The 13,631-nt window shown below is 42.1% G+C and overlaps 1 protein-coding gene across 2 annotated transcripts; it reads left to right on the top strand.

The window, feature by feature from the left end:
* Positions 1 to 1,237: 1,237 nt before the first annotated feature.
* Positions 1,238 to 8,215, top strand: LOC118387113 (syntaxin-binding protein 6-like). 2 transcript variants are annotated; one of them, XM_035775273.2, is made up of 7 exons: positions 1,238 to 1,416; positions 2,064 to 2,223; positions 3,679 to 3,809; positions 4,171 to 4,495; positions 4,792 to 4,890; positions 5,507 to 5,676; positions 6,226 to 8,215. In XM_035775273.2, the coding sequence occupies exons 2-7, from the start codon at positions 2,070 to 2,072 to the stop codon at positions 6,247 to 6,249; spliced, it is 903 nt and encodes a 300-aa protein (XP_035631166.1). In that variant the 5' UTR covers positions 1,238 to 1,416; positions 2,064 to 2,069; the 3' UTR covers positions 6,250 to 8,215. The 2 variants fall into 2 exon arrangements, with proteins under 2 accessions (XP_035631166.1, XP_035631165.1); XM_035775272.2 differs by having other exon boundaries at positions 1,242 to 1,416; positions 5,504 to 5,676.
* Positions 8,216 to 13,631: the final 5,416 nt, after the last annotated feature.

Below are 13,631 nucleotides of genomic sequence, written 5' to 3'. Positions count from 1 at the left end.
CCATTACCACGGCCCGTCCCCCTTCATCCATTACCACGCCCGTCCCCTTCACCCATTACCACGAGCCCGTCCCCCTTCATCCATTACCAGGAGCCCGTCCCCCTTCACCCATTACCACGAGCCCGTCCCCCTTCATCCATTACCACGAGCCCGTCCCCCTTCATCCATTACCACGAGCCCGTCCTCCCCAATTAAGGTGCCACCAACCTCCTGTGCTAAGGAAATGTAATTGTGATTGTGTTGTGGGTCGTCCACCCTTCAGCCATATTCCCTTTTGCCTTCCACCAGAGGACACTATTTTTCTGTCATGTCTCTTCTCCACTCACTGTCTGATCCACTCATGCTCACTCTTTTTAACGGTCGCCACTTGTTACCACAGCCACAAAGTTTTAAAAAACGCATTTTTCTAAAAATGTATCTTCTTAAAATGTGATTCAAAACCGAACCTTAACCACCCTGCTAAACTTATGCCCAAACCTAACCTTAAATTAAGCACATTTTTGTTTTCATACATTTTTACGATAGCCAATTTCTACTTTTGGGCTGTGGTAACTAGTGGAAACCATTTTTTCCCCGTTCCCTCTTCAAATGAATGACGTGGTGCTTAACTTTGGGAAACCATTTGTTTTACATTAAACTATATCTCTACAGCTGTCTGTCTGTGGTCTCCGTGCATTCAACATTAGGCCTACTTTTGAATAAATAAAGACGAGCCATATCAGTTAGCTTTGGAAATAGTGTCGTGGCAAATTAAACTTTTTAAAGAGGCAATCAGCGGTAACTACATCCTTTTTTAGACTTTTAAAGGAATGGTATGTACCCACGGATTCTTGAAGAATATAACTTATACATGTCTCATGAGCTTAGTTCAACTGTCACACTAAAATATAAGCTTGTGTTACTCCAATGTTTGGAAACCAAAAATGGAAACAAACACTATAAGGCCTCAAAACATGGTTAAAACAACACTTTTGATGGATCCTTACATGCATAGCTGTCTATGGATTGGAGAGTGAATACATTTATCCAGCACAATCATATTTTTACCAAACCAGGAGTGAGGGTGCCGTTGCTATTGTTTTTGCTGCTGATTTCCTGTTTAATGTATTCCTGAGAAAGCAACCTGCAAAGAGTAAGCCTATGAAAACTGATGGTAAACCAAGATTAAAATAATTATTGTATGAGATTCAACCCAATGAATCATTTTCCCCACGTGACTTCTAACTTGTTCAAATGGGATGGTCTCCAGACAGAGTCAACTTCTCCGCAATGCTCGAGAGTAGAAATTTAACTCGGATTGTAAACCTTGTGGCGGTTGATTAGAGGTGGCAGCCTGACAGTTATACAAGCCAATCGAGTCGTTTGGTAATCAGCCTAGCTGTTTCTGCATCTTGGTGGAGTAAAACAACAAAAAAGGTATTGTATACCATACAACTTTATTCTCTCTTGGTTGTATGTCGAGGGTTACTAAATAATAATCGATAAAGCATTTGGGGATGTTGATGATGATAAATGTAATCAAATTTAAACGAATAAAGAGGACCCATGACACATTCATTTTAATCAGTTTAATGCGTCTCCCACTCTTAACAGGTGTGCAGTTTACCTTTCACTAGCTACAATACAGATTGTTTCACCAGATAATGTGTTTTAGCCGAAGAGTTTTGGTATCCATTACTGGGAGATACAGGATCGGTACTGCTTGGTGTAACACTTTGGCGACACTGTCTTTGTCCTTCATTTATGGAAACACGGGTCTCGTAAGTGGCCCATTGCAGGTGTCGGTTTTGAATGTAGAAAATGTTATTTTAATAAATTCTTGTTTTGCTCCATGAAGAAATCTCTGCGCTACACTAAACACTACGTACCCTGTAACTCCCAGTAATTGAATACAAACAAATCTTTGTTACACCAGCTAATGTGATTTAACCAATCTGTAGCTAACCTTTCACATACGATGTTATTCATTTGGAAGACTATACACTAAGCATGTGACTCACGAGTAAAATACTCAATATTTTCCTTCATCAATCTGTTTTGTCTATTGGCTATCCTACTCCCAGATCACTATGAATATCCAGTCAGTTATCAACAGGGAAGTGTTTGCCCCCCGGGATGAGAGGATACTAGTGGCTGTGGAGGTTAAGAGGAGAAAAAGGAAAAAGGTTCCCTTTCTTCCCACTGGAGGCAAGGGAGAATATATGACATACATCTGTCTGTCAGGTAGGCTCCTGTAACATATTTCTCTATGACATACATATGTCTGTCAGGTAGGCTCCTGTAACATATTTCTCTATGACATACATCTGTCTGTCAGGTAGGCTCCTGTAACATATTTCTCTATGACATACATCTGTCTGTCAGGTAGGCTCCTGTAACATATTTCTCTATGACATACATCTGTCAGGTAGGCAGGCTCCTGTAACATATTTCTCTGTGACATACATCTGTCAGGTAGGCTCCTGTAACATATTTCTTTATGACATACATATGTCAGGTAGGCTCCTGTAATATATTTCTCTATCACATACATCTGTCAGGTAGGCTCCTGTAACATATTTCTCTGTGACATACATCTGTCAGCTAGGCTCCTGTAACATATTTCTCTGTGACATACATCTGTCAGGTAGGCTCCTGTAACATATTTCTCTATGACATACATCTGTCAGGTAGGCTCCTGTAACATATTTCTCTATGACATACATCTGTCAGGTAGGCTCCTGTAACATATTTCTCTATGACATACATCTGTCAGGTAGGCTCCTGTAACATATTTCTCTATGGCTCTCCTGTAACATATTTCTCTATGACATACATCTGTCAGGTAGGCTCCTGTAACATATTTCTCTATGACATACATCTGTCAGGTAGGCTCCTGTAACATATTTCTCTATGACATACATCTGTCAGGTAGGCTCCTGTAACATATTTCTCTATGACATACATCTGTCAGGTAGGCTCCTGTAACATATTTCTCTCAGCTGGGACCATAATGACTTTAATTTTAAATCCAGGACTTGTTGATCTGCTGTGTATATAAACAACTCTCTTGTTCAGGATTAAAAGGCTACGTTGTTTAACCATCTCATGGTGGAATTATCTGACTGGAACGATGCAGAGGTATTCATTGTGTTGCAGTCAGGACATTGTGATGCTGGCTATCTAATACCACTGAGTCTGACGTTGTCAGAGGACATGGATCCTATAATTGAGCAGGATCACTTGCATATTATTTAGATGTTCAGTGTCACTCACTCTCCATCCATAGTAGCTATTGTTACTGTGATGAAGTCACCCAGAGTCATGGGCATTCACTGCCCCAGTGTCCCTCGAGGGACTCTTCACACCGTCCCAATTACACCACTGACGGAAGAGTGACTAGTGTCCTCAGCTGGCACTGCCAGTCTCCCCCATTACAACCCCTCATATCGTTTGAACAAGAGAATCCACTGAAGAAGAATGGGCATTGGCGGTCTAATTGTTGAACTGTGATGGTGACTGGTCCTGTGTGTGTCCAATGTTTGTAAAAAATCAAACACGTTTATTAGTGGAAAGTGAATCCTAAATCTCTTTATATCCTGTCTTCATTGTAGTACTGTGTAGATTTACTTTGATATTTTTTACATTATATGACTGTGGTTTCATATTTCTAACCGATGACCCCTCCTAATCCCCCAGTGACCAATAAGAGACCAGCCCAGCTCCTCATCACCAAGGTCAAGCAGTTTGGAGGCTCTGCCTCCTTCACCAGGAGGTCACAGTGGAGCGTGGAGCAGCTCCGCCAGGTCGATGGCATCGACCCCAACAAGGTGACGTCATCATAGAGATGGTATAGATGTGATATTCTTCTGTGTATCTTAGCCTGTACTGCCTAGATTCTCTGGAAGCCCTGTATCCCAAACACATCCATTTCATTCCTCTCTCCTTAGCCCCCTCTGCCATGTTCAGTTTCCCAAAGCAGAATGGATGAGAATCAGTGCGGTTTGGGGGCTAATTAGACTAGTAGAGCCAATCAGGTCTTGATGGATAAAGGGTTGAATTGGGATTGGAGCACCAGGATTCTGACCCATGTGTTTCTGGGTGATTGGTTTGGTCCACTATTCTCCTCTACTGTCTTGTGACTTCTCTATCGTATCCCTCATCTGTATACCCTTCTGTAATCTCCCACAGGACTGCCCAGAGTTTGACCTGGTGTTCGACAATGCCTTTGACCAATGGGTGGCCAGCTCAGCGGCAGAGAAGTGCATCTTCATCCAGATCATGTACCACGCCTGTCAGACTTACTGGGAGGGCAAGGAGCGGGTCCCTGGTGGCCTGGGTAGTCCAGCTGGAGACCAGCAGAAGGACCAGAGAGCTAGTCCAGGGGCCCAGGTTAGCCCAGGATCCCAAGGGGGCCAAAGAGGAGTTCCAGGGGCCCAGGCTAGACGGAAGAGCACAGTGGGTCCCAGGCCCCGCCAGACTGAATTTGTCAACTGTCAGTCCAAACTCACAGGAGGTAAAGGGGTGTGAAAGGAAAAGCGTAGTCTGTCAAAAGTCAGTCCCAATTCACTCCCTTCCCCTTGGTCCTAACCCTTCCATGTTTGCAGATCGACGTGCATTGACCTAGGGGAAGTGTTAGGGTGCAATATTGACCAGCTATCAGTTTGCATTATTCTGAGACTGTAGGAGTGGTTTATCCTCATGATATGGCATGGACTCCAATTTCCTGTTTGATTCTGTACTGTCTATTTGCCCTATTGATCATGGTTATGATACAGCTTTTATCAGTCTCATTGGGTGTCATTCTAACAGATGCCTGCACTGTGAATCTGGTCATCTACCGTTGCAAGGTCTTCTTCAACCGCATGAAGAAGGGGATGGTTTCAAAACAAAGCAGTCCTCAGGCTGGAGGTAAGGTGTAGTGGTAGGCCTATGGCTCTATCCTTTATATTCTCCTTTATAATCCTCTCTCAGGCGATGGATGGTTTTGTCAATTGTCCTCTGTAACACCTCTCTCCGCTACAGTAGAGAATGGCTCTTCTATGAGGTTGCGGCTAGCTGACTGGCGACTTTGTGTCCGAACCTCCTGCTAAAATAACAAAGGCGAGCCTTGAGTCTGCGGGGTAGGGAGACTGAGAAGAAACGCGGCTCCTCATGGAACCAACTGACGTGTGTGGTGTGTGTGTGTGTGTGGCACAGAGAGAGGTGCCAGGCAGTAGCAGGGAATAGAGATGCAGATCAACAGAAAATGTAGGGCTGTCTCTCTCCTAAGTATACCTGTCCGGGTGGCATGATCCAGCCCCCCCCTACAGATTGTTACCTCTCTCTCGACAAACATTAGTTTAGAATAAAAGAAAGCAAAGATGGCTAGATCGACATTTTGATTCTGTCTCTTGGATGTTGTAACATAATGTTATACCTGTTTGGTATCCCATCTAGGTATCCTATCTAGGTATCCTATCTTTGGTGTGTGTGGTCATGACCAGTTTTTGTCTGTCTCTCTGTTTCTCTGTGTGTTGTGCAGCAGGTCACAGAGCAAGTCCCAGTGGGCAGCGCCCCCCAGGGGACAGTATGGCTAGTGTAGTCAAGAGGGCAAGCCAGGCCCTGCAGGAGCGTGGGGAGAGACTGGGCCGTGCCGAGGACAAGACAGTAGACCTGATGCACAAAGCCCAGCAGTTTGCAGACACTGCCCACAAGGTGAGACGTTGCGCTGTTAAATATCAACACCACAGACACGCTAACACACCACAGACACACGCAACACACCACACACACGCAACACACCACACACAGTTGGGCGAAAGTTTGATTTCAGCCTCTGCGTTTGGTCCAGCCATGCTCGTGACGTATGAGCAACTTAACATGTATTATAATTATGAAGTGTGTATCATTCCACACTATGCTGTGTAGTTGACCTTGTCTAGAATACCTACCCAATGAGAGAGCCAGAGGGCTACCAACACCCCCATACCATTAGGTTTTACAGTAATTGTGAGCCAATCAATCCTCATAATAAACTCTTCATTTGGAGAGGAGGCATTATAAGTATACCAGCGTAACACTCTCATTGATGAGAACATACACAGGTAATTAACTCATTCAATGTTTATGTAATTGGATGACATTGGTCATCTAAAACTATTAGGCCCTAGAATGCTTTAAAGTGGCCCATCAAAGAGAAAATACCTTTTTTATTTCAGGGGAAATGAGCTAGAATGTGAAAATGAGACTTTCTTTCTCCTCTAGCTGGCGCTGAAGTATTCAAACTAGAGGCATCTCTTCCTGTGGGTCCGCTCCTGGAGTCCGTGGCCCCATTTCACCTGTTGATTCTATGGATAGTAACTTCTATACTAATGTTGTGCGTAGGCATAGTTTAGTTGAAACCCAGTGGACGCTGCAATTCCTCTGTGAAGAATCCTATGTTCTGAGAGGAGTGGAGGGTTGTGGTACTTGCTCAAAAGGACATGGAAACCTTTACAGATGGGCAGTGGAGGGACGGCCCAGTTATGGACCTCCTGAGTTTAAGAATGACCTTTAACCTCCAGAATGGGACCTGTGGATCACATGACGGTGTCGTTTCATGGCATAGCTAGCTGGTTTACTGGATGGCCACGTTGTCACAATGCTCCCACTGCTTGAGTGAACTTGTCTTCCCTGCTTCAGTAGCCTGTGCTCTGATGACGAGGACTTTAGATTTTGGGGGTTTCGCATGTTTTTAGATATTTTAATATTGGCATACGAATTCTCAGTAAAAAGCTTTTCAGGATTCACGTGTCTTCTCGTTACATAAATAATTGATCCATTTATGACCGTAAACAGGCACACGCATAGAGAGCAGCTGGTGAATGTTTGATTTAGATTGATACTGGAGAATCCATTTTACCCATGGGAGAGGTTACCAATTACACAGTCATTTAATGTTTGAATGGTGTTGAATGCGTAAGTATGGCTGTTTCAGGTTACTGCCTTAGTTTTGTGCTCGCTGGTGCAGGGGAATGAGGAACACCTGGTGAAATGCTGCTTTATTTTCTTTGCATGGTGATGCTTTAGTAAGTATAGTCTTGATTTCTTGGCACTTTCTAAATATGACTATTGTATGGATTCCTATATTGCCCTATAATTTGCTTTAATTTGCTTCCACTATTTTTCACTGCTAAATTCCTCCACTACCCTCTCCCTGCTTGCATCATCCATTGATTAGTCACTAATCACTATTCAAACCATTGATTAGTCACTAATCACTATTACAAAGTCAAGTTGATCATCTATCTGATCCTTGTATATTGTCTTTGTCTAATCATGTGTGAGTCATTGATCCCCGGTCTTGTTATGTGTCGTGTGTTTTTGTCTGTTGCACCATGTGTATCGTAATTACATGTCTCATGACCTTTTAATCTTTAATTGCTGGTTCCATGTCAGAGACTTGAGTGCAGCTGGTATAATGGTGGGTTTGTGTATGTAGACCAGGGCTCTTCTAGGTGAGGTTGCAAGCAAGATATGGAATGTTGACTGTGAAGGATTGCGTGTGTGATCATAATCTCGTCCACACAGCCGGCTCTCTATGTGGTAGCAATTGAGCCTGGGGACGAGGTTCATGTGATGACGGTTCAGAAGGCCACTGTCGAGAAGAGACTTCTGAGTTGGTGAGTGATGAGGGTCACAGAGGCTTGTTTTAAGGTTGAGTGCTCTTGCGTAGGCCTGTGGTTGTTGAATTTCTTTCGATACCTAAGTGTTTTTATTGTACACAACACTAATAAATAAATAAATAAATAAATTGATATGCTTTATCAGCTGGGACAACATGTCCCACTTCATGCTTAACCTGTCATGGAATGAGAGGGGAGCCTAATCTGTCTTTCAACTACTCGTATCTGAATGAGACTTAATTGTGGCAGTTAACTAAGGAGACAAATCCTAAAATGGCACTGTATGCTTTGTTGCTATTTTACTGTTGGTGATCTGATGAAAGATTGGCTAGAATCTAGAGGAGTTGCCTAAACTACCTAAACTACCTAAACTAAAAGTGCCTAAACTACCTTTTTTTCAATTCTGATCATGGAGTTGAAACCATGAACTGATGTTATTCCTAGAAATCGTGACTATTTAACATAGTCTTAGAACAGTTCTTGAAGCTCTGTTTAGTGTCAATGTTAACATGAGATTTGTACTGTTTTTAATGACAACTTTAATTACCTTAACACTCCTCTTTTTGACCCAATAAATGAAATGGGACCTGTCTGATGTTCTGTGTTTTCATTTTGTCAGAGCCTACTGCAGAGCTCTCCAACACTCTTCCTGGAGAGCTACCATCCTGTAGGTTTTCACTCTGAATCTAATCTAGCATCCCCGATTTATAATAATTACATGGTTGATAAGTGGAATCACCAATGTTCACCAATGACTGTTGAATAAAAAATGTTTGCTTGGAATATTTTGAGATCCTGATTGTTACTGCCCATTTCCTCAATCCTGTCAATTCTGTGTCAAACCACTGTCCAAACCATTAACAGGTAGGTAGCCTGGCGGTTATGATCATTGGGGCAGTATTTGAGAGGTCGCTGGTTTGAATCCCTGTGCAGACTAGGTGAAAAATCTGTCGAGGTGCACTTGAGCAAGGCACTTAACCCTAATTGCTCCTGTAAGTTGCTCTGGATAAGAGTGTCTGCTAAGTGACTGAAATGTGAAACTATTCTGTAATCAATTGGAAAATATTGAATTAATGCACCTGTCTATATTTTACTGTATTGTATATCCAGGTAGCTTGGTCAGCATCTATAGATCAGATGAAAACAGCTCTGGTCTCTGGAGAATACAGTACTTACAGTATTGATGCATCTATACTGTAGTGAACTTAAGCCAACACCAAGAGACCTCGAGATTTAGACCTCTTGGTGTATCAGTTGTTGTTGAGTTGACAGTCGCTGGACCTGGTTTGAGTCCCAGTCGGGGCTACTCCTCAAATTCGCTATGATACAATGTATGAGGACACGTTTATTTTTCTTATAAATGCCAACGCCTGTGCTCACACAGGGCAGAACAGACATTCCATCAGAGATGACAGATCTATATTGTGGATCATATCATTCATTGTATGTGGTGTGATAAGAGTTTGTTTGTGGTACTATATTTACAGGCCCTGCGATAGACTAGTGTCCTGTCCAGGGGGTGTACTTGTACATCAAGCTGCCACGCTACCAAAACGGATTGCCTTCGGACCCAAGAGTGCTTCTGGCTCGTATAAGCCAAGGCGCCTGACTTCCTGTATTTACAAAATGTAAATAAATTACATAGATGCTCCTTTAGTACCATAATGTAATTGATGATTTACTCATCAGTTTCACATTGTGGCTCATCAATGTGTATTTAACCTTCATGGTCACACCAGGAAGTGTCAGTATTGTCGTATCAACGAAGGAGATTTCCTGATGCCTAAAGTAGACGTATCAGCAAGAAGGTCCGGTCGTGACTTGGTGGCCATGGAGACAGTGACTTTGCATGGATCTTATATGGACCATGCCTATTCCTCCTAGGATGTTAACATCTCAAGGACCCTTGGTTTAACTCAGACTCAGACCGCTGTGTCACGAGTCATGACTAGTGGCCAGGGACACAGAGGTTCTATTCATTTGGACACAATGTGGCAAATTGTTTTTCAACAGAAAACAAAAATAAGCGGTTCTTCCCTGTTTAACTCCATTTTATTTATTTTAGTGCCTAATGAACAACCAGGGAGAGCATTTAAGCTTTTGGTGATATTGTCATCAGTGATACGAGGTGAACAATCTATGTGCCCATGAGCAAGGAAATTAACCCTAATTGCTCTGGATAAGAGTGCCTACTAAATGACAATTGTAAATGTACTGTATTAAATTAATCACGATTTCTTGTTAGTCAGAAAAAGTGGCTGTAGTTCTCCGGTGTACCACTGTGGGGCGCAGCTGTGCAGTGGTGACTGTAGTTAAGGGATGGTAATAGGGTGAGACTGGCCCTAGACTTGCCCCCCTCCAAACATGGAATGTAAACAGAATTGTCTCTTAAAGCCCTATTTATTTTATTTTTATTTCAAATCTGGATGACACAGGGCCAATTGAGCGCCGCCCTATGTGACGCCCAATCATGGTGGTTGTGATACAGCCTGGATTTGAACCAGGGTGTCTGTAGTGATGCCTCAAGCACTGAGGCGCAGTTCTTTAGACCGCTGCTCCACTCGGGAGCCAGAATGCTCTTTCAACCATTTTAATAGCAGAGCAATGCTTTTGAATCAGCAGAAATGAAAAGACAAGACATTTTCCTTATTTGAGACTTCTTATTATCTTCCTGCTTTCTATGAAGGCCATCTGGCTACAGACTAAAGGACTAGCGCTCTCTCTGATGTTCTGGTTGAAATGGACATCTCACACACATCAATGCCCTCAATCCAAAACACAGGGCTCCAAGCAGTCTTTTCCAGTGATAGTATACAGGTGAAAATGGCTAGACAGATTGCTGTGTAGGCAGAATGCTCAAATACACATTCAATCTCTGTCAAAAAATCCAATAGTTTAATAGTTCAATTTTTTTTTAAATTTAAAATGTTTATTTACTCCAAACATTTCTTATCTTATCCTCTGTGACATCAGAACAGAGAAACTATTAAAAGAGCTATTAGAGGAGCAGACAGTTATCTGAGGCCCCTCTTACACGCTCCAGATTAACTTTGAAGAGGGGAACAAAAAAAAGAGATTTGTTTGAGCGAGAGAGATTTTTTTTGTTTGTGTGTGTTATCTATCTGTGTCTAGGGTTCTCTAACCCGACTGTATATAGCTATTACCCCTGCACATTGATCTGGTACTCTCTGTATATAGCTATTACCCCTGCCCATTGATCCGGTACTAACTGTATATAGCTATTACCCCTGCACATTGATCTGGTACTAACTGTATTTAGCTATTACCCCTGCACATTGATCTGGTACTAAATGTATTTAGCTATTACTCCTGCACATTGATCTGGTACTCCCTGTATATAGCTATTACCCTGCACATTGATCTGGTACTAACTGTATATAGCTATTACCCTGCACATTGATCTGGTACTGACTGTATATAGCTATTACCCTGCACATTGATCCGGTACTAACTGTATATAGCTATTACCCTGCACATTGATCCGGTACTAACTGTATATAGCGATTACTCCTGCACATTGATCTGGTACTAACTGTATATAGCTATTACCCCTGCACATTGATCTGGTACTAACTGTATATAGCTATTACCCCTGCCCATTGATCCGGTACTAACTGTATATAGCTATTACCCCTGCACATTGATCTGGTACTAACTGTATTTAGCTATTACCCCTGCACATTGATCTGGTACTAAATGTATTTAGCTATTACTCCTGCACATTGATCTGGTACTCCCTGTATATAGCTATTACCCTGCACATTGATCTGGTACTAACTGTATATAGCTATTACCCTGCACATTGATCTGGTACTGACTGTATATAGCTATTACCCGTGCACATTGATCCGGTACTAACTGTATATAGCTATTACCCCTGCACATTGATCCGGTACTAACTGTATATAGCGATTACTCCTGCACATTGATCCGGTACTAACTGTATACAGCTATTACTCCTGCACATTGATCTGGTACTAACTGTATATAGTTATTACTCCTGCACATTGATCCGGTACTAACTGTATACAGCTATTACCCCTGCACATTGATCCGGTACTAACTGTATATAGCTATTACCCCTGCACATTGATCTGGTACTAACTGTATTTAGCTATTACCCCTGCACATTGATCTGGTACTAAATGTATTTAGCTATTACTCCTGCACATTGATCTGGTACTCCCTGTATATAGCTATTACCCTGCACATTGATCTGGTACTAACTGTATATAGCTATTACCCTGCACATTGATCTGGTACTGACTGTATATAGCTATTACCCGTGCACATTGATCCGGTACTAACTGTATATAGCTATTACCCCTGCACATTGATCCGGTACTAACTGTATATAGCGATTACTCCTGCACATTGATCTGGTACTAACTGTATATAGCTATTACCCCTGCACATTGATCTGGTACTAACTGTATATAGCTATTACCCCTGCCCATTGATCCGGTACTAACTGTATATAGCTATTACCCCTGCACATTGATCTGGTACTAACTGTATTTAGCTATTACCCCTGCACATTGATCTGGTACTAAATGTATTTAGCTATTACTCCTGCACATTGATCTGGTACTCCCTGTATATAGCTATTACCCTGCACATTGATCTGGTACTAACTGTATATAGCTATTACCCTGCACATTGATCTGGTACTGACTGTATATAGCTATTACCCGTGCACATTGATCCGGTACTAACTGTATATAGCTATTACCCCTGCACATTGATCCGGTACTAACTGTATATAGCGATTACTCCTGCACATTGATCCGGTACTAACTGTATACAGCTATTACTCCTGCACATTGATCTGGTACTAACTGTATACAGCTATTACTCCTGCACATTGATCTGGTACTAACTGTATATAGTTATTACTCCTGCACATTGATCCGGTACTAACTGTATACAGCTATTACCCCTGCACATTGATCCGGTACTAACTGTATATAGCTATTACCCCTGCACATTGATCTGGTACTAACTGTATATAGTTATTACTCCTGCACATTGATCCGGTACTAACTGTATACAGCTATTACCCCTGCACATTGATCCGGTACTAACTGTATATAGCTATTACCCCTGCACATTGATCTGGTACTAACTGTATATAGCTATTACCCCTGCACATTGACCCGGTACTAACTGTATATAGTTATTACTCCTGCACATTGATCCGGTACTAACTGTATATAGCGATTACCCCTGCACATTGATCCGGTACTAACTGTATATAGCTATTACCCCTGCACATTGATCCGGTACTAACTGTATATAGCTATTACTCCTGCACATTGATCTGGTACTAACTGTATATAGTTATTACTCCTGCACATTGATCCAGTACTAACTGTATATAGCTATTACCCCTGCACATTGATCCGGTACTAACTGTATATAGCTATTACCCCTGCACATTGATCTGGTACTAACTGTATATAGCTATTACCCCTGCACATTGATCCGGTACTAACTGTATATAGCTATTACCCCTGCACATTGATCCGGTACTAACTGTATATAGCTATTACCCCTGCACATTTATCCGGTACTAACTGAATATAGCTATTACCCCTGCACATTGATCCGGTACTAACTGTATATAGCTATTACCCCTGCACATTTATCCGGTACTAACTGAATATAGCTATTACCCCTGCACATTGATCCGGTACTAACTGAATATAGCTATTACCCCTGCACATTGATCCGGTACTAACTGTATATAGCTATTACTCCTGCACATTGATCTGGTACTAACTGTATATAGCTATTACTCCTGCACATTGATCTGGTACTAACTGTATATAGCGATTACCCCTGCACATTGATCTGGTACTAACTGTATATAGCTATTACCCCTGCACATTGATCTGGTACTGGTACTCTCTGTATATAGCTATTACCCCTGCACATTGATCTGGTACTGGTACTCTCTGTATATAGCTATTACTCCTGCACATT

This window comes from Oncorhynchus keta, chromosome 8, assembly GCF_023373465.1.
Source record: "Oncorhynchus keta strain PuntledgeMale-10-30-2019 chromosome 8, Oket_V2, whole genome shotgun sequence".
In the NCBI taxonomy this organism is placed as follows: domain Eukaryota; kingdom Metazoa; phylum Chordata; class Actinopteri; order Salmoniformes; family Salmonidae; genus Oncorhynchus; species Oncorhynchus keta.
The sequence above is the reverse complement of the archived record's forward strand: the minus strand, read 5'-3'. Positions and strand labels throughout refer to the sequence as shown.